The sequence below is a fragment of the Hevea brasiliensis genome, chromosome 14, assembly GCF_030052815.1.
Source record: "Hevea brasiliensis isolate MT/VB/25A 57/8 chromosome 14, ASM3005281v1, whole genome shotgun sequence".
NCBI classification, from domain to species: domain Eukaryota; kingdom Viridiplantae; phylum Streptophyta; class Magnoliopsida; order Malpighiales; family Euphorbiaceae; genus Hevea; species Hevea brasiliensis.
In genome coordinates, this window is record NC_079506.1 from 15,575,460 (window position 1) to 15,603,391 (window position 27,932).

Below are 27,932 nucleotides of genomic sequence, written 5' to 3' on the forward strand. Positions count from 1 at the left end.
TTGGCGTGCGTGTGATGTGGTGTGGACTATGGATAGGACAGGTAGACACGGCTTGAGATCTTCGCTGGGACCCGGTCCTTCGGGGTAGACACGGCTTGAGTTCTTCGTTGGGACCCCGATTTGGTTATTAAGTGGAAGTCTGAGCTGAGTTCTTCGCTGGCACCAGGTTGGATTTAAGAGAGCTGTATAGGGGATCAGCTCTCATATATTATGATTGATATTACAGGGTGCGTGAATACTCCAAATTACCTTTTTGTTGTTATGATGTAAAAATATGGTTGCTGTTGCATTTCACTCCACATGTTGCATTAGTTCTAGATAGTTATAGAGATTATGGTTAAAATTAATATTTTACTCTCTGAGTCGAACGCTCACTCCTATTCAATATTTTTTTCAGGCTACAGGAGGATTTTATTGTGGTTAACCTGCTTTTCTCCTTCACAGGTTGTTTATCAATAGTTTTGTAATTTTATTTACTCCTAGAATTTCCGCATGTATTAGAAATATTTAAATGATTCGGGTCTGTAATATAAATTGTCATGTGGACCTGTAAAATTATATGCATGTTTGATAGATTTGATGAGGGAGCTGAGCTCCCATTTATTTTTATGCTGATATGAGTATGTGGAGGGTGAGCTGAGCTCCCCAATTGATGATATATTTTGTTTACAGGTCGGGTGAGTCAAAAACTCCCCGTTGAAAGGTCCACTTTATGGCCGGACTTTGTCCGGTTGGTTTCTTGAAATTGGGTCCAAATGGGCCTTAGAGTTGGGTTAATGAACAGTTAGACTTACTACAGGCATCGGGGGCTTTAGGCTGGCCCAGGTCCTAGTGCCGGTCCGGTCCATAGGTTGGGTCATGACAATATATATGAATACTAATTATTATTTGATAAAAGAATAATTTATAAATTTTTATTTTTATTGAATATAATAAATAATTAATTATTTTAAAGACTTTTATATCGAGTGTAGCATTGCACTTAATAAAATTTATTAAATATATTTATTTATAGCTAAAATTATATCGCTAATTTTTATATGATGTTGCAATCCTTTTTAATACAATATTATATATTTTATGTAATATTAATAATTTCATATGTAAAATTAATAATAAATAAATATATTTAATAAATTTCATCATTATTTAAATTTTGATCCCTCGTCCACCGTTGACAATATGAATATTAAAAATTATAAAAGTAAACAATATGAATATTTAGGCTAAAATTCAAATTGAATAACATTTTTTTAACACAAGGATAAGGAATTTAATTTTATAAAATACAGTGATATTTTAATTTAATTTTTTTTTAAATAAAGACTAAAATAATTAATTTTACCAAACTACAAGGACCTATCAACAATTTACCTTTTTCATTTTCCAATTTTCTTCCTTTTTCTCCAATCTTTTACTAAAATTCCTGTGTACCCTCTTTCTTTTCTTTTCTATTTCCCCATTTTTCATTTTTCTATTTTTTTCAATTTTTAATTTATTTTAAATTTTAAATTTTCACTCTTCTTTTATTTTTATCTCTTATTTTAATTTTAGAAAATCAAAATCATGAAAATTCAAAATTTTGACCACAAAATTTCACAAATTTCTAAATTTAAAGCATAAATTTTAATAAAAAATTATTTAATTTATAAATTTTAAGAACATTTATCAGGGCCACCCACAAACAAACGGGCGAACCAAGAGAACAATTGGATCGAAGAGCTTAACGTTAATTTCACGTTGCATCCTAATTTTCTTGAGGGTCGACATTTGCATCATCCTCTACCTGGTCATTGACACTCGCATATGCAAAGTCCCTGTCAAGATGCTCCATAGTTTTCCCAAAAACAAATGATTTTGTACCCATTGTGGTGAAAGGCATTAGACCAAAAGCTCGAGCTGTTTTGATCTCCCTTGCAACCTTCCTCTGCGCCTTGGCACTTATGCCAGTCTACAAAATGAACAACAAGAATTGTGTCACATCTTTCATCACTGACTCAATGAACTACACTGTTTAAATTTTGCAGTCCATAATGAATATTACCTGGCTCCTCTTAATAATAATTCCAGCCTCTGTTATGAAGTTTGCAAGGAATTCAACATTCTGCACAGAAAATTCCACAAACTTAAACATGCACCTAAATTTCAAGAATTATTAAGGAATGGCCATAGGTTAAATTTATGTCAGAAGCCATTTTTCAGAAATATGATAAATAAAAAATACAAATATGCAGTTATCCATCAATGAGCGAGTAAAAGCATAATTGCAATCAGTGCTGGGATCAAACCAACATCTAACCAAAAGTTGATGACAGAATTCACAAAGGAAAATGTAGAACCTAAAAACTGTTTTGTTACAAAAGATTCCACAATTAACTCATTATTTCAAAAATAGTAGTTCTACCAGGATATCATGACCTGACCAAATTGATATTAATATAGGAAAGATACAAATGAGAAAGACACATCATCTTCAGACCCAAGGAAATGACACCAACTCCCCAACCACAACCGATGTGCCAACAACTAATCATAATCAGTGGGAAAAAAACCACTAATCCAGGTACTGATATATATTGGCAGTAACAATGCACCATGGAATTTCAGGTGATTCGACCAACTCATCATCAAGTTATCCTATTTGTACATTCATGGTTCCATAAGAATGGAAATAAAAAAGAAAAAAAGATAAACGATAAGCTCACCCTGAAGTCAGCTTTTCTCAGAACTTCCTCTGTTGTTACTTTAAACTCTGGCCTTTTGACAGGTTTACGTACTCCTGGCTTTCTAAGATCAAGATCCTGCACAAAGCCATACAATGCTTAGGCGAGATAAGTATGAGCATTAAAATGGAATGAAAAGTAAGTACAAATCAACAAAATGACACCTCCAGCAGCAAAGGATGCGTACCAAAGGAAAGAGGACAAGCTGAAAATTGTCAAAGTTCTATGCAGACAGAATGAGATGACAGAAAAAGCTTTTTTATTTTTTCCCAAAAAAAAAAAATTGAGTCATAGAACTTCACATTGTTAAATTGCTAAGAGTACTTGATTTCAGACCAACTCTAGAATTGCAATGAACAATTTGCTTTTTAACATCAAACTATAACATCAGCGGATAAAATTGGATTTAATTTAATAAAAATTCACATAGATTTGCACATGAAATCAATCATACAAATAAACTCAACTCAACTCAACTACGCCTTTATCCCAAAAATCAGTCATGCAAATAGTAGGCAATAATGAAATCCAACCTGCCAATGATTTTAACATAATTATTCCATCGGCAAAATGAGCACAAGTGTGTGTGTGTGTGTGGTGGTGGTGGGAGGGAGGGGAGGGAACGACTTACAGAATTGATGGCAGTTGTACAACCACAAAAAGATTCACCAACAAATCCATTACTTCCATTATCCAAGGAATTTTGTCAAAAAGAACATGAAATGAAAATTTGAGTGACTAGCATAATTAGAAGTATGCGTCATAAGTCATAAAACATAGTGGCAGCAGAAGGCAGAAGGGAAGATTTAACATTCAGTTCAAATCTGTGCTTCAAATGGTTTAAGGCCTTTTTTTCTTCTTTTCTTTTAATTCTTTTCATAAAAGATCCTCCCAATTCCATTAGGTCTCCAATATTTTTCAAATAGTTTATAGATAGAAAATAAACTAAATGGACAGTGGGTGCCATATATTATTTTAATAAATTCCAAAAACTTCATCAAAACACAACTTCCAAATTCCAAATTTTCATCACATAGTTTCTGCACCTAATGGAGCTCTACTTTAAGCTCTAATAGAGCTCTTCAAGTTTTCATTCTTTCTCATATTAAAGCTACAGAAATCAAATTAATTTCTGCATAATATATGTTCAGAAACATTGCAAACGTAAAGTGACATGCAGATAAAAAGGCCAGAGCTTTCAAAATACTTCTAGGAACCAATATAACCAAACTGCAATTCTCTAATTACAGATCCAGTGGCCACTATACTGCATACCTTGATGTCATAAGTTGAATCAATTTGAAAATTAACATCTGGTCTATACTCATAGCCATCTTGTTCTGTTTCCTCAGGATCAAATCCAAAATATTCTGCCCATTTCCTCAGCTTCTCATCCATTCTATCGGATAACGAGTCAGAACTCTCATCTATGCCCTCCAAACCATCACCTTCCCAACTATCTCCTTCATTCCGTATGGAACCAGTCCTGTTGCGAGTGTTTGCAAGTCTGTCAAGCTTTTGGAAAAAGGAGTCAGTAGCTGAGCTGCTCCCAGAAATGCCACCAAATATCCGGTGCTCAAACTCATCACGTGACTCAAAAGAATTAGGACTTTCTTTATCATCAATTCTATCACCTATCCAAATGCCCAAAGAATAAAAACACAACAATCCAAATTAACAGATGACTCTACCTGATTTAAGCTACATAAGAGAAAATGGAAAATAAAATGAAGCATTGTAAACAACTTTAAAAAAGGATAAATAATCAAATATGAACATAATATAAGTCATTTGTGAGAATCTTATAAGCAAGTCCTCCCTAAATGATTACATTACGTAAAGAAATTGTAATTACAAGCACTTTGTACAGAATCAAGTCAAACTGCAGAATTAGAATCGTTAGTTCATAGTTTTAAACAATTCCCATGTTTGGAATAAAAGAAAATTGTTGCAAATGAAAATCCATTTCTCTAAAAACTCAGAATTAAAAATTCAGCAAATTGTGATGGTATTTCTAATTGCTTTCAAAGCAAATGGAATTTGTAGTACCCACACTAAAATTCTACGCACTAACCAAAATAGCCAATATAATCAAAACAAAACCAATTCTCCTAGCAACCCCCCTATCATCCACATATTTGATTTTAGTTCCAAGCAGGCAAGCACAAGATTCAAAATCCAATTACTTAAAAAATTGTTCCAAAACATAAGAAACGCAACTCTAATTATAAATAATTTCCACACTATGGTCTAAGAATTCCATTTCCAATAGAATTAGTTTTAAAATTAACAGCTCCAAAATAGCAAGCAGCAAAGTAAAGAATCACCAACAGATAAATAAATAGCTGAACCTGAAGTAGCATTTGTAGAGAGAGGTTTAACGAAATGGGGAGTGAGTCTTCGGACAGAAAAGTAACTGATAATGGATCGCAACGCAACGCCACCTGTTCTTATCATTTCTTCTACCAGAAATTTTCGAGAAATTGCTTCAATTCTATCAGTAGCTTCTTCGCAGACTAGCAATGGCCAGAGGTGAAAAGAACGTAGTGATCCGACTGGGGAAGTTGTCTCTCTTCAATTTTCTCTCTCCCACTTTCCGATTTGAGCCGCAATAAGCTTACCGGAATTTGTGGAGGTACCGGCGACGAAGGTGGAGTTGTGAGTCGAAAAAGGAGAACGCTTTCAGCAAGCTGCTCTTCTCAGCTCCAGTCTCTCTATAAGGCTCAATGGCTCATCCAACGGTCTAAAGTATTAACCTACAATGAAAGGCCGAGATCATTTTTATTTTCCTTTTTTTTTCGTTTTTTTTCACAAATTCATTTTTATCTTCTTTCTTTTCTTTTCTAGTTTCTTTTTTTTTTCATTTTTCAATTTTCTATTTTTAAAATTTTCTATTAAATTTTATCTTCTTTTTTTTATTTTTATATCTCTTTTTATTTTAATTTTAGAAAAGCAAAATCAAAAGTCAAATAATTAATTAATAATTTGCCCTAAATAATTTATTTTATTCTTGGTTGAGTCCTCAAATAATTAATTAACCCAATTAGTTTATAAAAATATTGTTAAGCCAATATTTTTATTTAATAACCATTAAAATAGTAATGATTAAATATAAATTCAATTGCTAGTGAGCTTAAAATGTATTAAAAAAATGTGATTTAATTTGATTTAATGGTTAAAAGAAAACTATTACGTGCTTCCGTGTATACCATCACTCACATGTGAATCACATCCCCAATTCATAGAAATTAAATTTATGTGAACTCACATGTGAAACAAATTACCACAGTAACTGTAACACTCCAAATTTTTAAATTTATTATTTTGTGAGTAATATTAATATTTTATTTTATTTAAATTTTAGAAAATTATTTGAAATTTTTCGAATTTTAGAAATCGAGTTTGATTTCCCAAAAATATAAAACTTTGATGATTTTTAAAAACTAATTTAAAGAACACATGGTAAAATTAAAAATATATTTGGAGTCTACGAATTTTTCTGAGTTTTCTAGAATTTTTTCAGAATTTTTAGGCCTCGTTTTCGGTCCCAAAGCAGAGTAAAAATTTAAAATTTTGTATCCTGACTCAGACCAGTCGAATCGAACCGAACCGGATCGGACCGTTCAAATCGGACCGGCCTTTTCTTTTATTCTTCTTCTTCCCTTCCCCGCGCGTCCCGTCCCTCTTCCTCTCTCTGCCGTTTTCTCTCTCCTCCCTCCTCCCCACGCCACGCCGCTGCCACTCAGCCCTCCCCACCTCGCCAAGTACGCCTGACCTTCCCCACCGTGCGTGGCCTTCGAGCGACAACGACGCGCAAAAGGCCACGACGACGCCATTCGCCGTTCGGAAATCCGATCGATCCGGCCACCGATTGGGCCGGGTCTTGTGTCAAACACCATCTACACCTCGAGATCTTTCCATAGACACCAAGAACACCAAAATCTATCGAGCGGTTTGTACAATTTTTGTCTGGGAAGTTTTAACCCATTTCGACTTTTGGGCTAGATTTCTCGCAAACCGTGAACCCCACGAGAAAACTGAGAGAACCAGAGCGCTCCACTCGTCGAGAGCTTCGCGGCAATATAAATTTCAAATTTTTTCGACATCGTTTTTCGGTGGGTACCACGAAACTTCGTAGTGTTTTTTCGAGTATTAAATGAGCTTATAAAATTCCGTAAAAATTATATACTAACCCCCGTGTTGTGGGCTTCGTGTAGGTACCTTCAATTCGGGAAATTCGACGGTTGCCCGGGTCTGTGAATTTCAGGCCAGACAGACCGGCTACTGAAAAAGCCTTGGAATTGGATCGAGATTTTCGTTCCCCATCGTTGTCAGACGTTCCGAGCACGTTTCCGGAGTCGGAATCGGCATAGGTAAACCCGAACCTTACTTTTTCGTGATTTTTAGTGCTTGAATTGGATTGAAAATTCATAAAATATTCATGGTAGCTCAGAAAATTATAATTCTTTTTACATTAGCATAGAAATATTGCTAAGGATTTCAGGGCAAAGTTTTAGAATTTTTAGAACTCATTTGGGTAGTTTTTGCAAGAGGGTTAAATTATGAGGACTAAACTGTAATTTTACATGTTTGTAATTGATGACTATTTGGATGGGCCCAAGAGGGGCTGTGTGATGTGATTGAGTTGTGGATATATAATTTATGGATATAGAAGTGTGTTTTAAGCCTTTTTGCAGGTTGGGTTGGTCTAGGTATAGGGGAGACTCTGCCGGATTTTAGGTACGACTTAGGACATATTTGATATTTTCTTGGTTTGTATTGAGTCAATTGTATTAAATTATTGTAATAAAATTGTCAGGTGAGCCGGGACAGCCTTCCTCCTCCGTCCAGCCGCCACAGTGACTTCGGTTAAATCAGTGAGTAAAATATTAATTTTAATTGTAATTTCGATATTATTATATGTTCAAGCATGCCCATGCATCACTTATATGTATATATTTATGTAGTTAAACTCTATACATGTTTTATGTTGCATTCACAACTGTTAAAGTGTCATGGATGTTGTTGTGGTAATTTGGAGTAGTGTGTGTGAGTTGGCGTGCGTGTGGTGTAGTTTTGGCTATGGACAGGACGGGTAGACATGGCTTGAGATCTTCGCTGGGACCTGGTCCTTCGGGGTAGACACGGCTTGAATTCTTCGCTAGGACCCCGATTTAGTTTATTAAGCGAAAGTCCGAGCTTGACTTCTTCGCTGGCACAATTTGGATTAAGAGGATTGTATAAGGGATCAGCTTCCATATATGTATTGATTAACATTATCGGGTGTGTGAGTGCTCCAAATTACCTTTTTGCTGTTATAATGTAAAAATATTGCCGATGTTGCATTTCACTCTACAGGGTGCATTAGCTTTAGATAGTTATAGAGATTATGGTTAAAATTGATATTTTACTCTCTGAGTTGAACGCTCACTCCTGTTCATTATTTTTCCAGGCTACAGGAGGATATTTGTTGTGGTTAACCTGCTTTTCTTCTTCGCAGGTCGTTCATTTATGTTTGTGTAATTCTGTTAACTCCTATAATTTCCGCATGTGTTAGAAATATTCATTTGATTTGGGTCTGTAATATAATTACCATGTTAAACCTGTAAACTTATTATTATATGCATGTATGTTGAACTGGATAAGGGAGCTGAACTTCTATTTATTTTTATGACATATGAGTATGTGGAGAGTGAGCTGAGCTCCCGAATTGATTATATATTATGTTTACAGATCGGGTGAGTCAAAAACTCCCTGTTGAAAGGTCCATTTTATGGCCGAACTCTGTCTAGTTGAATTCTTGAAATTGGACCCAAATGGACCTTAAAATTGAGTTAAGGAATATTTAGGCTTACTACGGACCTCGGAGGCTTTAGGCGAACCCAGATCCCAATACTGGTCCGGCCCATAGGTTATGTCGTGACGGTAACTACTTATGATTATTTCTTTTCCAACCATTTCGAACAGAAAAATTGATCACAAAATGATGCTGCTTCTTTTCACTATTTTCCACCCTTTTAAAATAGTAGATTTTTAATTATATATCTTTTACTTGATTTTAGAATACAAGATAGTGTGCGAGGCACTACGATACCATCATAGTTATATGCCTTCATTCATTTTAATCTAATCTTGCTTCGGTTTTCAGATGGTGAGCACAAGGAACAAACGCTTGCAAGCTATAAATGTCATCTTGAGGTAATATATACATGCTAAGGAATAAGTTACAATGACAGGGCTCTTGACTGAAACTCTACTTCACCCTCCAACAACTCATCCTGCGCAGCCCCACCCTTTCCCTGCAAAGCCAATGTTAGTTACGTTAGCGCTGCAAAAGAACACCAGGGGAACAAAAATCAAATCACAAGTTTCATCACAGCACATTTTCATAAGAAACAATAACTAAATCTTAATCTCAAACTAGTAGGAGTCAACCATATGAATCTTTTTTGCCATTCAGCTAAGTTGAACATCAGGTTTGCAACAATATCTAAAATTTGCAAATCTTGTTATACTACTTTCCTCCATGTCATCCTAGGCCTCCCTCTTCCCCTTCTCCCTCTTTCCCCTGCTGACTTATAACACTTCCGTCCTGGGACATTTAATTCTCTGCCATTATCACATTTTCATAAGAAAAATGAGGAAAGAAAAACAATCGTCAAAAGTAGGCCATTCTCCCTGGGAGTAAGAGATTTGCAAGGGGAATATGAGGCCCAGTCGCAATAATTGAAGCTTGGTACCCACTTCCCAACCAAACCAAAAGAACTCTTGGGGCTATTTGACTAAATTTTAAATGCTACGAGAAGTCCGTATTGCATAGAAGAGCATATTGATGATGCACTAACCAAAGATCCATCTCAAATTTGTAATTCCATTCAACTGCATTTCTCTTTTAGGATCCTTACCCATGGGGTCGGAAGGGAAGAGCACCGTTGGATAAACAGTTTTCTTCCATTCACTAATAAGACCTCTATCACATGTTTGTTCACCATTGAAGGCCCCATGACTTTACAATCTCAAGTCTTCCAAACATACAGGCCATCAACTGTATTAACATAGCAGTAAAATTGGCAGCCAGCTCTTTTGTTACAATGACATTCTTAAATTATAATATAAATGTATGGAAAAATAATGATGATGATGATAATATAACCAATATAATTCAAGTGGGGAAAGAGGGGTGCATATATTGCATAGGGGTGCATTTATTGCATACCATAAATTCTTTCAACTTTGTTTCATGAAGATTACACCCCAATGCAACATCCTCATGAAGAATTTTTGCTCCACATCCTGGCGCATCAACTGATCCAACAGCCTCTTCATCAACCAAAACTGTGCTAACAAAACTGTTTCCTGTCTTCTTGTCTGGAATCTGAGCATTAGGAGAACCAAAAATGCCTCTTAAGCATACTAAAAAACTTTTATTGAAAATTTGAAGTACCATCAGAGTTAGCATCAAGAGTAGTACTCTTTTTGCCTTTTTAAAACTTATTTCTGAATAGAGGTAAATAAGCAGGTTCATTAAATCTCTCTATGCAAACTCAGAACAATTACCAATATGCCAATGCCACCATCCACAGCTTTATAAGAAAAACAAAAAGGTGGCACAAGCAGTTATTTCTCCATTTATACAAGAAACAAATGGTCCACTAACTCTTTCACAGTGAAAAGCAAACAGCATCACTTGCATGTCAATGATTAAACAGCGAAATAGAATTAGCTAACCTCATACATTGCTTCAGTGAGAATGTTTTCTAAGATAGCTCTCAAACCTCGGGCACCAGTGTTCTTCGCCATTGCTTTCTTTGCAATCAATCTCAATGCATCATTAGTGAAAACTAGTTTGACCTGAAGGATTGTAGAGAACAAGCAACCACATATAAGGTTTGTACATCAGCATAAACTAGTAGGCAAAAAAGGAGAAGGCACAAAGGTTACCATGGCTGCAAAGGAATGAAAACTTACATTATTCATATTGAACATCTTTTTGTATTGTTTACCAAGAGCATTTTTTGGCTCCATTAGGACCTACAGCACAGAAAAATTGTATCATATTCCATCAATTTCCTTAATGAAAACAAGTCATTAACTTGTTCACACTGCAAGGTTTCCCCCCCTACCTACAACATGCTAAAAACATAAGAAAGCACAAATGATATGGTTTTACATGAAAAAGGAAACAAAAATTAACTTCAAAGACTACTTAAAGGCTACTTAATCTCCACAACTTACGAGGAATCCATTATTAGGGTATCACCAGAAAATATCCACAATATTCAAAGAACGTATATAATTAAATGGCTTCAAAGAGGTCAATGCACCTGAACCAGCTGGTCCTCATTCAACGCCGACAAGCTCACTAGTATGGGGAACCGTCCAACAAATTCAGGAATCAGGCCATATGCAACTAGGTCACCACTTTCTACCTGCAATTCCATACAAAAACGTTTAGCTATCGACTAGATGGAATGGGGAATATATATCAACTATATTTAACTATCTGAATAACTCAGTTATATTGACTCAAGGAAAAAAAAATCACTAGATGTAGTTGGTTAGTTCTCACAGATTCCAATAATGATGATGTCACCACAGAATCAGTCATTCCACCAGTTCTCATGTTTGCACGAACTGGTGCTCCAAAGCCTATAGAAGCATCTTGTCGTCTGGGAAAAGAGCGAACTTGAACATTTAAACCTAACTATCTTCACCAAGCAAATTCTATGAAAACAACTTCTAAGGAATTACCTTTCTGAAATGGTTTTCTCCAAATCAACAAATGCTCCACCACATATGAAAAGGATGTCTTTTGTGTCTATCTGTAGCCATCAGATCAAAGTTATAAGATGAACAAGATAGAAACACCAATTTGCCAAAAAAAAAAAAAAAAGAACGAACACAATTTAAAAGGAATAATTTTTTTATTCTTAAGGCATTGTTGTTCACAAAAAGGCATTAAGAAAACGTTCCCAACAGCCTCAGGCATTAATAAATAAGAGACAGAGGAACACTCACAGCCCTTTTAGTCCTTGAGATAGGAAGAAAGGGAGAGTTGTTTCCCATTCCCACACTTTTAGATAAAGAAAAGCTCACAATATAAATGAAATCTAGTTTATTGGTCTCTTTTTGTGAAGCAACCGCTGGCACAAAATTCAACCTTGCATCTTGGTAGGAACAACAGTGTCACTACCAATATCTTTTCTTTACATATTATTTCTGTTTGGAAAAAGGGAAAAAGAAAAGGCAATCATTTCCATTTCCAACCCTTTACTTGTTAGTCAAGAACGAAGACAAGTATGTTAAGAACCAACACTTCATTTCTGGAACCTAACTATAATCACAGAACAATACACACTACACACAAGCCAAGTGGATAAAGGCATATATGTCTGGTATAGAAGCCATTGTTCCCTAAGTGAAATATTGACCAAAGGCAGAGGATCTAACTAAAAACTGAAGTCAAGGGTATTGTATTAAAATTCAGTATAGGCATAGGCATAGGCAAAACGTAACTTTAACATGTGCTAAACCAACCATGCTAATTTACTTTTTAAATTTCAATATACTCTTTATTCCTGAAAATTAAAGAAACAATATGTAACTTTAAAACTTTCCTATAGATTATTTGATTATTTGATGGCCTATTGACAAAAAACACCAAACTTAATGCGTTTTGACAATTTTATCCAATCCTTTAATCTTAGCAAAATCGGCCAAATTTCTTAAAGTTGTTAAAATTTATCCAATTTTTGCTAATAGAATTTTGGACTCCATTTTTAGACTTGTTTATAGCTACCACTGAAAATCCAACATTACCACATTTACTAACTCTTTCATGATTCCATTTTGATAACTATTGAGTATCAAATAGTGATGAGATTTGGTGATGATGAGAAAAGAAAGTGTGTGACTAAAACTGTCAAATTTGTCAAATGACTAAGAATTTTGATGCACTATGGATATCAAAATGAAATTTCAAAGTAGTTGATGATATTGGTAAGGTTAAATCAACTAGAAAACTAAGAAAAAGAACATGTTAAAAAAAATGGATAAAATTGTAATAAATTTTCAAAATTTCAAAAAATTTGGATAAATTTTTGTGCATTTTGAAATTTTGGTCGATTCTACCAAGATTTAAAGGATTGGATAAATTTGCCAAAATGCAATAAGGTTTGACTTTTTTTAGTCAATAGGCTTATTTGATTCATTTCAAGGAATCAGCGCATTTGGCAGGAAGAACTAGCAGAATATTTTATGAAGCTGCATGAGGAGTGGGGCATTGCAGTTTTTTAGATTCAACAAAATGTGCACATACATTTTGGTCCAGCATACCTGAATTATATCGCCATGAGAATGCTTCCGAGGTCCTTTATCAGGAAAAGGAACATTTACAATCTGGGAAAGGGAAATATTCAATTATACAAACCCATCTGAAAGTAATACTTAATGCTTCAAATCTAACATATCCAAATCATTTAACTATCATCAGGTATGAATATGCTTAAATAGCTAATCATAAAGTCACTCTCTTTGCAATTTTTTTTTAACACAAAATGACAGATTATGCGCAAGAGTATCACCATACAAAATGATAGATATTGCAGAAACTACAAAATAAAATCACCCACAAATTTTTAATAATAATTCTAATATTCAAAATTCCAATCCTGGCATACTGTAGAAATCTAATTGTCAATCAGACAAAAAAAAAAAAAGAGCTGACTAACAAAGCCCAAGTGATCTGAGCAAATTCACAAAAATGACGAGGTGATCATTACCTCAATAAACCAAAAATATTATCTTTGGAATGAAGTTAGCAATCAGTTCAAAAGGAACAACATTTAAAAGTCATTAAACAAACAACCAATTTTTCAACATAGTGAATTTTTAGATTCTTCAAATGAAGCAAACACAAACAAATATAAATAAGAACTCATAGCAAACTTAATCAATGACAGCAGCCTATTCACTAATGTAAAATTTAGGAGCTTATTTACACCTGCTAGCCAATTGATCCACATTACCACCATACCATCACATTGGTAAGACCACAAATATCTTCACAATTCCTAGATTTTAAAGCACTCCAAGGTGAAGTAACTTCAAGAAAGCATGTAGATTAAAATTCGAAATACTATTGCTCAAAGCTCTAGAACACAAAATTATACTCTTGAAGGAGAATGATTCCTATAACAATGAGTCTCATAAATAAAACAAAGGGGATTAATTACAAATTAAAAGAGAGAAAGAGAGAGAAGAGAGAGAGAAGAGGAGAAAAAAAAAAGAAGACACTTCTTCCCAAATTTATTTGTTCTATGAAATACCAAGGAAAAACCAATTAAAGGAAACCAGCTGATGCACGACAAACAGTATGCTAAAAGGTGCATAGTAAAACGTAGTAAACAACAAACAGCATTCTTAACTGACAGGACAAATTTTTATCCAGTTTACTCACTGTTCCTTCCAGCATTTTTAGTAATGCCTGTTGAACACCCTCTCCAGATACATCTCTGCCAATATTGGAACTCTCTGCCTGAAAAAAAAATTAATAAAAAAAAAATCAAAGCAATTATTACAAATCAGGCATCCCACAATAAAGACACAATCCATGCTAACAAGTCCCAAGACCTTTTTAGTTATTTTGTCGACTTCATCAATGTAAACAATCCCTTTCTGTGCTGCTTCCACGTTGAATTCAGATGCCTAATAGGCCAAAAAAAAATAGATACACAAAGTATGTTACACAAGACAGAAGACAAGTTCAAAGATGTAGCAGAATGTTGTGGATACATGTTTCAAGTCAACAAAAGATAAATATAAAAAAAAAAATGATCAGTTCAAATGATTCCCTTAGCAAACAACGCTTTGATTATGTTGCTCAAAAACACATTAAGATATGCATCTTTGAAGATGAACTAAAGTAAGTAACAAACTACGTACAATTGATTCAAATTTCAATAACGACTCTACAATTTTAAATGTAAAAATGGGCAAGTTTCATTACATTTACAACAATGATTTGTACTTAACACTATACTTTACCCACAATATCACATTTAAAAATCATATATCAATATCATGGGTTTCCTACCAGTTGATTTTATCAATAAAAGGAGTCGCTTGCTATCATTTTAATCCACCAATAATTCAATGTCTATGATTTGCAGGATACTCCTATTGTTGAAAGAGCTAGATTGACACTAGGTTACGTCTACAAATGAAAGATAAGAACCTGTTTTTCTTTTTCTTTCTTTTTTTTTTCTTTTAAAAGAAGAAGATAATATCACTGCTGCCAGGGTCTGAAATCAAGACACTTCATTGAAGTGGACCACCTTGATGGTGCAATAGATAATACGGCAAATGATATAGATAGTAAGCAGAAGAGAACTATACCAAGGTTTAGGACTACCAAAGTTGAAGCCTAGATCCTTAAAAGGTGTTTGTATGTTAGCACATTTTGATGTCAGCAGCCCAATGAAATAATTAAGAGAACATTCAATGCATAAACAGTCAAATCATTCACATGTCAATATCACATCTTTATCTTCGATATTTTTCAAGTTATTTTCTCAAATATTGACAACTCAAATTTAAATGAAAAGAAAAACTAGAAAGAAAATAATCAAAAGAGCAGGGAAATAAAGAATAAAAAGGATCAGGCTAACTCCCAGCCTTCATCTGTTGGATAAGAGAGTTGGGTAAGAAATAGGAGATTGGACAAGACAATATGTTCACAGTTAGCAAAAAACCGTCAAAGTATAAACAACAGATGTATCTCTTTGTAAAGATTAAGAAAATTGAAGTTAAGTTACACAAAATTACACAAAAGAAAAAATATAAATACCGCAAGCAGCTTGTACAAAATTGACTCCACATCTTCCCCAACATAACCTGCCTGGAGGAAGAGAGAGAAAGAAGAGGTGCATCAGTGAAGTTTATCTAAATGAATAGATAGTGCTCTTAGGAACCACATCAACATCCTTTTAAGATAAAAAATATCATTGATCCACATGATGAAAACGATGATAAACATAAATCCAAAATATAAAAAGGAAAATAAACTTTGACCAATGTTCATTTTTAAAAGATGAATTATTGAAATCTTCAACTTCAATTAGGATTCCCAAATTCTTAGTTTCTTACAAACATCAGCACTGGATGGGGTATGACCAGGGGCAGAGATGAGATAGGGATGTTCTGAACAGAACTATTGTAATTAGAATACAATCATGAACTAATAGCAGTCCTTTAAATAATGGCATTTGAACAAACAGCAGCAATAAATGACCTTGAAATCAAATTTTGAAGGTATAAAACCATTTGAAGAAATGAACTTGCCTGTGTTAGTGTTGTCGCATCAGCAATTACAAACGGTACATTCACAATGCGAGCCAGTGATTTTGCAAGTAAAGTCTTCCCTATCCTTATGGTCAAGGTAAAATTAATCAGACAGAAATCCTTGCAAGTGGCACATCCACACTTCCATCATGATTAAAAAAAAAAAATCGTTCACACTGAATGCAATAACCAAATCATATAAGGAATAAAAACATTCAACATACCTGAGCCAGTAGGGCCCATCAATAATACATTGCTCTTGTCTAACTCGACAAACTCATTGTCATCATTTTGAATATCATTAAAACCCAAGTGCACTCCTGACCTAGTACCAGATCTGTCAAGTTACATGAAAAGCAGCATCAACTAGACAAGCACCTAATTTTAAGAATCACCATTCACCAAAACATAATATCTATCGCTTGATAAGCTTTTGTACAACTTTAATCAGACTGATGATATTAGTATTAACAATTTATCAAACAAAACTTGAGACTGCAGTTGCGGAGATTCCAGCCAAAAGCATTGCCTCAAATGTTATGGCTAAAGGTAGTATTTCTATTACTAAAAGCCTGCTTTTGGGTATACCTGGATCATCATTCTTTAAATGCTTTCCAGGTTCTAGCCAAGTATTCAATGGCGTGCTTCTATGAAATGCAACAACAAACAAAGCCCCTAAACCCCTTCATTGGGAAGACTACAAAAGACTTACTCTTTCTGCCTGGAAGCATGATAGATCCTTTTGTAGTGGTTGTAGACTGCCACAGAAAGCACCTGATCAACAGACCTTTTTTCTCTTAATTTCAATAAATACATGCTATCAAATTTGCCCTTAATTCAATTGTCAATACCAAAACTGCCAATAACTCGATAGCAAAATGAAACAATAGTAAGGAAAAATAAAAATAAAAACCAAAACAAACCTTTTTTGCTTTATCCTGCCCAATCACAAAATCATCTAGCCCTTTACAAATCTCCTTAGGCGTTGGCAATTCTTTCTCCAACCTCATATCATCAGAAACCTCCTCCACCTTTTCACTTCTATCACAATCTTTCTCAACAATGCTTTTGGTATCCTTACAACTACTATTACCACTACTACTATTGTCAAACCCCTTAACCCTACCAAGCTCAATGAAGCTACCCTGCAATGGCTCCAACTTAAACGGCCTGAAATAGAATGCCGTTTTGCAATTAGGGCAAAAATTGACCGCTTGATAAATGCCAGTTTCTCTGCCGGTGATAGACAGCGGCCGGTTCGAGAACAGTACCGGCATTTGAGAGGAGCATCGAGGGCAATTCACGTTAGCCCTAATGTGGTCGTAATCTGTGGTGGTTCCGTCACTTAGGTGGCGAACAAAACCAACCCCGACATTCACGGTTTTTCTCGGGAGTGACGAAAAGGGAGGTTTCCGGGAGGTGAGGATGGAGGGAGTGAAAATTATGGCAGTGAAGTGTTTGGTTGTGGCCGTGATCAGCACGGGCTTGGTGCGTTTGATAAGTGAAAGCATGTTTTCTGGTTTCCGTCTTCTCGCTGCGGCGAGTGGTGTCGTTTCCGCGAATCGGAAACCGTTGAGCGGTGAAAGGTGAGTGAAGTGGAGCAACAGAAGAAATGAAAGCGGAAGCAGCGGAATTAAATAAATGGGCCCGGTGTTTCCAACGTCGGCCCATTTGAAGCCCATGGGCTTAAATTATTACAATATCTTTTAATTTAACTCTAGTAATTAAAATTCATTAATTAAAAATATATTTTTAATATCAAAAAGTTTTTTATTAAAAACTATAATTAGTGCCATTAATTATAGTTTATAATAAGTGATAATCAAATACTCAATTTTTTGATAATGCTTTAATAAAAATAAGAAAAATCTAAAAATTGATAATACTCAATTTTTAGAAATGAATTGCACGATACAAATGGATTTGACACTCATTTAAAATTTATTTTATATATGAAACTTTTATGTAATTGAATAAATTTTGTAAAAAAAATTAAATAAAAAAATACCTATTCAAATAAATATAATTAAATTGAATAAGTAGAAGCAATATATGCTTAAAGCTAATACAATGAATTTAAGGGTAAAATCTCTAAATTTTTACATATTTTCTTTAATTGAGGGTTAAAATTTTATGTAAATTTTTAAATATAATTGATTTTATTTTTGAATTTTTTTTTCTATGGATTTATATCAGTAATACAAGAGATAAAGTATGAGTTGATATATGTAATCCTTCCAATATTTAAGTCAATAATAAAAACTGATATTAATAAAAGATAGCATTAGTAATTGATTCCAAATGAAACTTAAATTCAAGAATTCATAACTTTTTAAATGATTTAAATATCACTGAGTTAAGAGTTATTGATTCACTATTTTTTTCTTTGGTGAATTAAAAAAGATAATATTTCAAAATTTTATTTATTATTTAAAATTAAAAAAAAATACCAATTACTACCAGTTATTATATTTTATTCAAATTATTTCTAAACATAATATTTTAATTACTTATATTTATATTTTTTTTTATACTCATCTTATTATTTTTATTAAAAAATTATCAAATTTTATGTCAAAAAAATTTAATGTATTTTACCAAATTTAAAAATATTGATCCAAACATTGCCTTTAGTATAGTCTCCATTTTTGGAAGTTGGCCACTTTAAGTAGAGAACCGTTAACTACAAACCGCTACCAAAAAAGGAGCGGCTTTTAAATGTTGTCGTCCGGTTTGAATGGGAATTGATTGAACAGTTGCCAATATAATTTAATGAATTATTAATTTGACTCTTCCAATCCTAAAATCTCGTGAGACACATCCCAGTGTGTTTTGCTGAAATGCAGGAATTTTATTTTATTTTTTAAGTAAGAAAAAAATAATGAAAGGCGTAGCATAAAATCTTTTCATCATTTTGAAAATTTAAAAAATTTTATATCTTTTACAAAAAATCTTTCAGTATAATATTTTAAAAATCGATATTTTACCTCTAAAAATTTTCTCTTAAAATAGTATAATAAATCCAGCTTGTTATTTGTTTTTCGTTACTATTGCTCGGTTGCTTGGTTTTGTTCGGATTGCTTCGTTTTCTTGTTTGATGTCCGGTTCAAGCTAGCTCGGATAATCTTCTACTCGGTTTAACTCTATTCGGTTTGAGCGATCTAGCTCGATTTCAATCTACTCTGATCAGCTGTTTTTTTTTTTTTTTTTTTTGGTTTCGGCATGCAAGATAAAAGGGGAAAAAAAAAAAAAAAAGGGAAAATGATAAACGTGAGTGTCAATGGGTGCTACAGGTTCAATGCATGTGGCAACAGAAGCATGTGATGCACAATCCTAATGATACTATGTATTATGTCACAATCCCATGAAAATTAAAATATGGAAAAAAAAAAATCAAGGTCTGAACCTTTTTTAGAGTTTTTTATTCGAATTCAATAAATATCGAGTTATTTTAAGAGTGATGATTGGATTAATTTTAATTTAAAATTACTAGGTGTTAATTTTTGATGGTCAGAATCGAATTCTAAAGTTTCACGATTACCAGTCGATTTGATTTTTATTAAATTTAATAGTTAAAAAAATTATATTTAATATACATAAAAATAATATTAATTATTTTAATAATTATTAACTATTTTAATAGTTAATAATTATTTTATTAATAATTAATTATTAAATATTAATTATTTATATAATAATTTAAAATAAAAATATTTAATAAAAATAATTATTAAATTTAATATAAAAATAATAATATTATTTTATTGACTCTGATAATTTTTTATAAATTACATTTAAATTTATAAATATTAAGTAATGTAAATAAAAAAAATAATATTTTTACTGTTTAAGGCTATCATAAAATTTATTATTGAATAAGGTCAAATAAAATAATTTTAAGTTTTTGCTTAAATTAATTCACATGTTTTTATTTAAATTTAAATTAACATAATTTTTAATAAAAAGATGAAATAATATATTGTTTTATTTTTAATAATAATTATTATTTTATATTTTAAATAATTAATTAAAATAAAAGTAATAAATAAAAATAAATCTAAAAAATCAATAACACAAATAATGAACTAAAGAAAAAAATTTCAGATTTTATTAAATACAAAATCACAATTTTAATAATAAAAATTAATAAAATGAAAAAATAAAATCTCATAAAACTCAAGCACCTACAAAAACACAAAATCTATTAACTTCAAGAACACAAACCTAGAACACTATCCATGACAGCCAATCTCGCTCTTCAATCCCCAAATCCTTCTTCACTAGATAATCAGTTCTTATTTCTTTACAGCCAACCCTCCCACCTCTGGCCGACACGAGTGCCCGTCATCCCTCCCTCTGTTTTTCTTATTTTTGGGTTGTATTTATTAGTTTTTCTTTTATTTTGTATTTCAATAGGGTTGTTGCTGGACTTTGCATCAAAGATTGCATTTACTAGTTTTTTTTTCAAATGCCAATGGGATTGTTATTATATATATATATATATATATATATATATATATATATATAATAGGAAAGTATTTTAAGAGTTTACCACGTAATATTTTATGACTGCGTGATTATTACGTGACAGAATATAACACGTAATATTTTCTTTTGTAATATAGTCAACGTGATTAATACGTGGTAAAATTTAACATGTGACAAGTTTAAATTATTTAATAGTTATTCTATTAATATTATATTAATTAGTCATTATTCTAAGATAATTTATAATATATTAATATATATATATATAAATAATAAAAATAAAATTTAAAATAATTAATAAAAGAGTATAAAACGTTACATTTTTTTATAATAAAATAGGAAGTTGTGTGTTAATTAGATAAAAAATTAAAAATGAGTTTATTTAGAGTTTTGGATATTAGCAAAAAAAACTCAGGATAAAATTATCTTTCTTTAATTAAGATATCATCATTTTATGCAATTTAATTTAGTAACGTTAAAATTATTATAAAAATTATTAAAATTTAAATATTAATTAAAACTAATTATACTAACAAAAATATGAATAAAACAACGCTTAGTTATTTAAAAATTTCACATGTACTGTCTTTTTTAATTAATTTATTATTATTATTATATGAAAATATAATATTAAGCATGTATTAATTATTTAAAAAAAATAATTTTCTAGAAAGAGTTATAATTTGGTTAAAAAAAAATTAAGACAAATAATGAAGTAAATTTTAATAAATTAAAGTATTCAATGAATTTTTTCATTAAACAATTTTTAATTATATATTTTAATTTACTAAATCTAGTTTACATGATCGATCTCTTTTATATGCATTCAAAGCCAAGCGTCTCCAAAAAATACTACACTTGAAAATGTCATTTTCAGTATTTTTAGCTTTCCTCCTCGACTATGTAATAAAGCCTAGACAAATATTTAGTTTTATTAATCAATAAAAAAATTATAAAATAATCATTAATCAACCATATATAAAATAATAATTTAATTTTGAATAATAAACTTTATTTATTTTTTATTTAATTTGAAATCAATCCATAACACCGCCCATGCGAGCTTAACGAAACTTGAATAAATGAATGCATATTACATTCCGTCTTATATTAATAAATTATATTAATAACATTTTACCATTTTTCAAATATTATTTTTTAAAAAATCGTTAATAAAAAGAAAAATATGAGTAAAAAAGGAAAAAAAAAAAAAAAAAGGAAAGAAAAGGACCCGACGCGACCCTACCACAACTTTAGAAAGCCAAACACACCTTAGCAGATTCCAACTTTCTCTACTCTCTTTTTTCAAGCCTTGATTCCTGCAAGTGAATCTCTCTCTCTCTCTCTCTCTCTCTCTCTCTCTCAGTTGCTCCGTTTGTCGTTGTAGGCCACCTGCCTCTTTATTTCCTCACAGCAGCTACAAACAATGCTTTCTTCGTTAATCCCCAAGCTCTTCATTTCCTCTATAAAACCATCACTACCTCAAATCTCTTCACTCATAAGATTAAATTAAACCACACATTCTCACTTCTCTCTTAACCATGCCTCCCATCAAAATCAACCAATCGCCCAATCCCAAGGCTCAAACTCTTACCTCCACGCCGTCGTCACAGGAGGCACGTCTCCTTGTTCGCGAAACCCTGCGTATTAGCGCCAACTTGGCTTCTGCTCCGGCTCCGTCTTCTCCTTCTCCTGTAATGTCTCATCCTCCCTCTACTTCACCTTCTTATTCGTTTGTTTCTCCGCCGCAGTCTGTTTCTTTGATTGATAATGGTGGAAGATTAGGGCTTATGGAAGACGAGTTTATTGATTCCAGCTCGAGGTTGATCTGTTGTGAGGAAATTGATGGCCGGAGATGGAAGTACGTTGCGGAAAACGATGGTTTTGGATGTTATAAGAAGAATTCGATTCGTGCCGTCAGCTTGCATACACCACAAGCTCCTGTTGAGGTCATTGAATATAGCCACTATTTTCAAATTTATTATTATTTTATTATTTCATTTTATTTTTTGTTTTGCTTTGTTTATGGCACTTTTTCTTAACGTGTGATGCACATTTTGAATCTTGAATTTTAGTTACGGATTTTATTGTTTTTAACAGCTTGTTTGGAGGAATTTTTTGAAGGTAGGGGATGGGTTTTTGAAGTAGCATGGTACTTTATAGCCCTCACTTTTTCAATTCACCAAACACGTTGTTAGGAATTGGAGGAAAATGAAATTAAAAGTACTTTTAAGATTTTTTCTATTCAGACGAGGAAGAAAATAGATTTTTAAATCAAATATTTCTTATTCAACCAAAACTGATTCGAGTTGGAACTGTATGCAAGTATTGAATTCTTTCATTTTTAATTGTCTGCTTCAGTGATATGAACTCCAATTGAATTAGATTCCTGTTTTTCAGGGTTCAAAACATGTTAGATATTTCTTCTTAAAATTGATTATATCGATTTCAATTATGTTGATTTTTTTTTGGGATCATTTGCAAGTTTCAGTGGGATTCAACATTGACAAATTGACGTTAAGATAAATACAAGTGTATGAATTACGTGCAGGATTACACAGAAGAACCAGCAAACACTTTGTCTTATTATTAATGATCCTAATATGTTTAGGGAGGAAGTATCACTTAAGGGCGGAGACATATCTGCAATGCACATGCATGATTATGGTGTATTGCTTGGCGTAGGATTTCTATCCATTGCGTCTGGGATGTTTTTCGCATTGCTTATAGGCATTGAGAATTTTGACCAATTTAACCCTGTGAGGTGAACTGAGTGTATTTTATGTATTGTGGTGCAGGAAATGATATCTTTCATAAGAACCTATGTAGTGCCTGAAGGTTTTCCTCATAGCGTTACTCCATCATATGTTCCATACATGACTTGGAGAGCTTTGAAGGTATTCTCTTCATTTGAATGAATGATATTGCTGGTTTTGGAGGACTTAATGAACTAGAACAACAAACTCATGTTCCAAATATTTGATTGTGGATTATGTTGGATTTGATTCCTTCCTGTACTTGTTGATTACTTTATGGTGCTTGAATTACATATTGGCTAATAGCTATTAACATTTTATTGCAGCATTTCTTTGGTGGAGCGATGGGTGTTTTCACAACAAAAGCCCTTTTGAGTTCTGTTGGAGTCTCTAAAAGCCAAGCTATTTCTGGTGCTGTTGCTGTCAATTGGATTCTTAAGGTAAGAATCGAGGGTGTTTTCACTTTTTTTTTTTAATTTTGAGAGCAGGTTGATGTGATTTTTGCAATTATATTTATTTTTATTTCTATTGGATCTAAATTTTATAACATAAAGGGTTTCACATGATTTTATATACTTTACAACTTTTATGCAGTTGTGTGATGTTTCCAGTCTTAACTTATAGGTATTGAAAAAGAAATGCCTCAGTGCTCAGATTTCTTGCAGTTTACTCATATTTTAATGTCTGATGATTACACTGTAGATTTTAGTGATGAACGTCAGACTTAAGCACTATGTTTGGTAGTTTTAGTTGTATTAGAAAGAAAATGATAGCCTTTATACCACAGAGAATCAGAGAATTTTAAATTTCTCTTATTTGGTTGGTTAATGATAAAGGAAAGTAAAGGAAAGATAATAACTATTTACCATTAAATCCTCATCCAAAAATAAGGTGTAAAAGTAATACCTACGACCTTACCTTAAACTATCTACCATCATATGAAAGGCAACACGACAGGTTAGGGTTCTCTGACAATAAAAGAGAAGGTTTGTTCAAATAACTTTGATTGAGACCCATTAATGCAAATAATAGCCTAAATTACGAAAAAGATAATGAAAAAACTATATATATATATATATATATATATATATATATATATATATATTACATGCAAATAAAATAGAAAAAGAGAAAAAAAAGTTTTTTCCCTTGGTTGGGTGTATGGCTGCTGGCCAACGATGCAGACTTGCTTCAAAAAGGAATAATGGAATGTAGATGCAAGCAAAAAGCAGCAGTGGCAGGGTTTTATTGTTGTCACAATGGATAGTTTGGAATACCTTGGATAAAATAGTCGTATTAAAAATTTCTTATAATCATGAAAAAGGGATACTGGTTATCCCCTCAAATTTGAAGTGAAACAAAATGTGGTTCTAGGTGTAATTAATTCCTTGTTATACTTTCCTTTCATTATAATTGTAAAAATACAAATAATAGATTTCTCTCATCTCTTCTGATTTTCCTTTCCTATCCCTTATCGCACCCCATCTAAACAAACTGAAAACCAGAAAAATGACATCTTTTTTTGCAGGATGGTGCTGGTCGTGTTGGAAAAATGCTTTTTGCACGTCAAGGAAAGAAATTTGATTGTGATCTGAAGCAGGTACATTTAGTATCATGTTTGGCCTATTGGGCTTTCAGTCCTTGCTTGACATTCGTGACTACCAATGCATTGCAGCTGCGATTTACAGGTGATCTTCTCTTGGAATTGGGTGCTGGGGTGGAGCTAGCAACTGCAGCTGTCCCACACCTTTTTCTTCCTTTGGCTTGTGCTGCCAATGTGGCAAAGGTTTATTCATTTACTCATTTATTTGTTTTTATAAATACTTTTATTGCAATTATATGCATGTTTGAGCCAGTTCTGCAGCCTTATATTCTTTGTTGCTTAATTTTAGAACGTTGCAGCTGTAACATCTACATCAACTCGGACACCAATTTACAAAGCCTTTGCTAAAGGAGAAAACACTGGGGACGTCACTGCTAAGGGAGAATGTGTTGGCAATCTTGCAGATTTGGTATGCTTATCACCCTAATTTGCGATGTTCAGGTTATCTATGTAACAGGATTATGGATATGGTTATTAATAAAACAATTTTTGAAACATATGCGTATACCTGGCTTATAATGTAGAGGTCAGGAGTTCAAATCCTAGTAGCCTCCTCCCTCCTTAAAAATTTCAGAAGCTCATTTTTCTATGATACATATCTGGATAGCGGACTGGATACCTGATTTAGTGTTTATATTATGAAATCAGTTTCTTTAATGCAGGGATTGCTTAAAAAACTTTAGAATAACTGGTCTGAACTTTTTCTTTAATTTTTTGAATTAGCATATATGTGCATTTGAGGAACGATGTTAATTAAGAGAGTGGTGCTGTTAACATGGTTGGCCCTTTCAGTGTGGACTTCAAGGGCAAGATATGAGCTTATGGTTTGTTACGATGACATTGCGTATCAATGGTTTCACGTGCATCATTGTGCTATTTATTGGTTTGCTGATAATTATACAATGTCAATTTAAAGTTGAAATGTGCTTGTTTCATGTGTAATGAGTATTGATTAATAATTTAGTTTGAATTACTTACAGTTTTGCTGCATAGTAATTTCAACTGTTTTTGATGGACATCATCTCATGTCTTGTGAAGCTTGGAACTGGTCTTAGCATAATGATTGCAAAAAGAAATCCTAGCGTGGTTACTACATTTGCCCTCCTTTCATGTGGCTATGTCTTCAGTTCTTACCGAGAGGTTAGAGACTGTTGAAATACTAATAGCCTTTGGATATTTCCACCTGTCTTTGTGGGTGGAAGGTGATTTGATTATGCTGACTGCCTTGATTTTTATTGCTAGGTTAAATCTGTAGTGTTGCACACCTTAAACCGGGCCAGATTCAGTGTGGCAGTGGATTCTTTTCTTAAGACAGGTTAGATGAATTGCTCCACATGCTCATACAATATCAATATAATGTTTTTGTTTAACCATCTCTGATGGATAGTATATTTTCTTGATGTTTTAAATCAAGTTCAATATGCAAGCATAGAGCAATAGTTATTCTGCCTTGTATGCATCTGCAGGGCGAGTACCGTCATTGCAAGAGGGGAATACAATGGAAAATATATTCAGCTTTCCATGGCTGAAGGAGAGGCCTATTGTTCTAGGTATGTATACAAGATCATGGGTTCTCTCTCATGAACATAACTTTTTGTCATCTGCTAGTTCTTGAGTTCATTTCAAAGTGTTTTCCTAATGATGCCAGGACCAAAATTTAAAGATGCCTTTCAAGACCCTAGTGCATATCTTGCAATAGAACCTCTTTTTGAGGTATGCTACTTTCCAAAAGGAAATAGATTTCAAGTGGGAAGTCTCTTCCTCTCACTGTGGATGAATTAGTTCTTTTTCTTTATGTCTTTTTTTTTACTGATGACAGAAAGAGAGATATCTAGTGACATACAATCCATCAAAGGATAAGGTTTATGCACTGCTCAAGGATCAGGCAAAGTCAGACGACATTCTAAAAGCTGCATTCCATGTGAGATATAACTGCTTTATTTACTACTACCGTCCCTCAGGCTGAACACTCAGTAAGATATGTCTTATCTTGTTTTACAGGCTCACTTGCTTTTGCATTTCATAAACTTGTCAAATAATAGCCATTCTTCGTCATGGAAGCAACAAGCATATGGCCATTCAAACAATATTCTCTCAGCTACTGATCTTGAGGCTCATATTGCTGACTCATGCAAAATGGTCTCAAATTTGTATGGTCCTTTTAAAAGTAAAGCTGCAGAACAGGTAATTAGAAATTATTATTCTTGTTTTGCTTCCTTATAGATATAAACAAATCATTCATCATTATATATATTAGATTTCCTCTTAGTAAATTAGGAAGATTGGTCATATGTTTACATGCTTACAGTATTCTGAATTGGGTTCATTTTCAAAAGAAAAGCAAGAGAAAAATAGAAAAGCAAAAGGAAAAAAGAGGAGATGTTTTGTATGGTTGCAAGTCCTTCCATCGTAGATGCATTACTACTGAACTGATGATAGGTATTTTCTAAGTATCAGATCATATGATCATACTGCTCTTATTGACTTTCATATTACATTATCTTGTAGGGTTGGAGGATGTCAGACTCACTTCTTAATCCCGGCCGAGCCAGGATTGTCGTAGCTTGTTAAAGCCGAAATATACCCTTCGAAACTTCTCTTTGCTCATAGTCAAGAGTTGACCTCAAGTTATCAAACGGCATTCAATACTGTGGACACGCCATCTATCAACCCTCAAAAACATATTTAGAACAAAGAGGCGAATAGAGTACCAATAGCACCATAGGAACCAGGGGCTCATTGATGGTCAGTTCTCTTTGTTATGCACCCAAATACATTGTTCAATCTCTGCCCATTCACATACAATCGAAGGTGGCAACAGTAATGGAGGCATGGAACTAGACCTCTAGCTTTGGATGGCCAAACTAAAACTCCTTTAAGGCTTATGAATAGTGATAGATTTAAAAAAAAAATACAATAAAATAATTTCTTGATTTGTAATTTATCATTACTTAACTGAAATAAAAAAAAAATTCTTTTAACTTTCTAATTTACTTTATTAATATAAATTTTACTTTTTCA

General features: G+C 32.9%; 3 protein-coding genes across 3 annotated transcripts; 1 reads left to right on the top strand and 2 right to left on the bottom strand.

Annotated features, from left to right (window-relative positions):
- Window positions 1-1,594: 1,594 nt before the first annotated feature.
- Window positions 1,595-5,447, bottom strand: LOC110634739 (uncharacterized). Its single transcript, XM_058135106.1, has 5 exons — window positions 5,075-5,447; window positions 3,999-4,357; window positions 2,706-2,801; window positions 2,045-2,104; window positions 1,595-1,951 (listed from the first exon to the last, which is right to left on the bottom strand). Exons 1-5 carry the CDS (start codon window positions 5,178-5,180, stop codon window positions 1,748-1,750), a joined length of 825 nt encoding a protein of 274 aa, XP_057991089.1. The 5' UTR covers window positions 5,181-5,447; the 3' UTR covers window positions 1,595-1,747.
- Window positions 5,448-8,695: 3,248 nt separating this feature from the next.
- LOC110634731 (CLP protease regulatory subunit CLPX2, mitochondrial) lies at window positions 8,696-17,672 on the bottom strand. Its single transcript, XM_021783864.2, has 15 exons — window positions 16,988-17,672; window positions 16,777-16,838; window positions 16,289-16,401; window positions 16,065-16,144; window positions 15,571-15,621; window positions 14,355-14,429; window positions 14,182-14,259; window positions 13,059-13,121; window positions 11,475-11,545; window positions 11,293-11,392; window positions 11,048-11,152; window positions 10,692-10,754; window positions 10,452-10,574; window positions 9,940-10,098; window positions 8,696-9,022 (listed from the first exon to the last, which is right to left on the bottom strand). The coding sequence occupies exons 1-15, from the start codon at window positions 17,573-17,575 to the stop codon at window positions 8,948-8,950; spliced, it is 1,806 nt and encodes a 601-aa protein (XP_021639556.2). The 5' UTR covers window positions 17,576-17,672; the 3' UTR covers window positions 8,696-8,947.
- A 4,182-nt stretch (window positions 17,673-21,854) lies between these two features.
- On the top strand, window positions 21,855-27,900 carry LOC110634740 (protein root UVB sensitive 6). The gene is made up of 13 exons (XM_058135134.1): window positions 21,855-22,501; window positions 23,351-23,449; window positions 23,635-23,748; window positions 24,837-24,908; window positions 24,984-25,094; window positions 25,201-25,320; window positions 25,950-26,051; window positions 26,154-26,226; window positions 26,378-26,461; window positions 26,560-26,624; window positions 26,731-26,832; window positions 26,913-27,095; window positions 27,420-27,900. The coding sequence occupies exons 1-13, from the start codon at window positions 22,094-22,096 to the stop codon at window positions 27,480-27,482; spliced, it is 1,596 nt and encodes a 531-aa protein (XP_057991117.1). The 5' UTR covers window positions 21,855-22,093; the 3' UTR covers window positions 27,483-27,900.
- The last annotated feature ends 32 nt before the right edge of the window (window positions 27,901-27,932 follow it).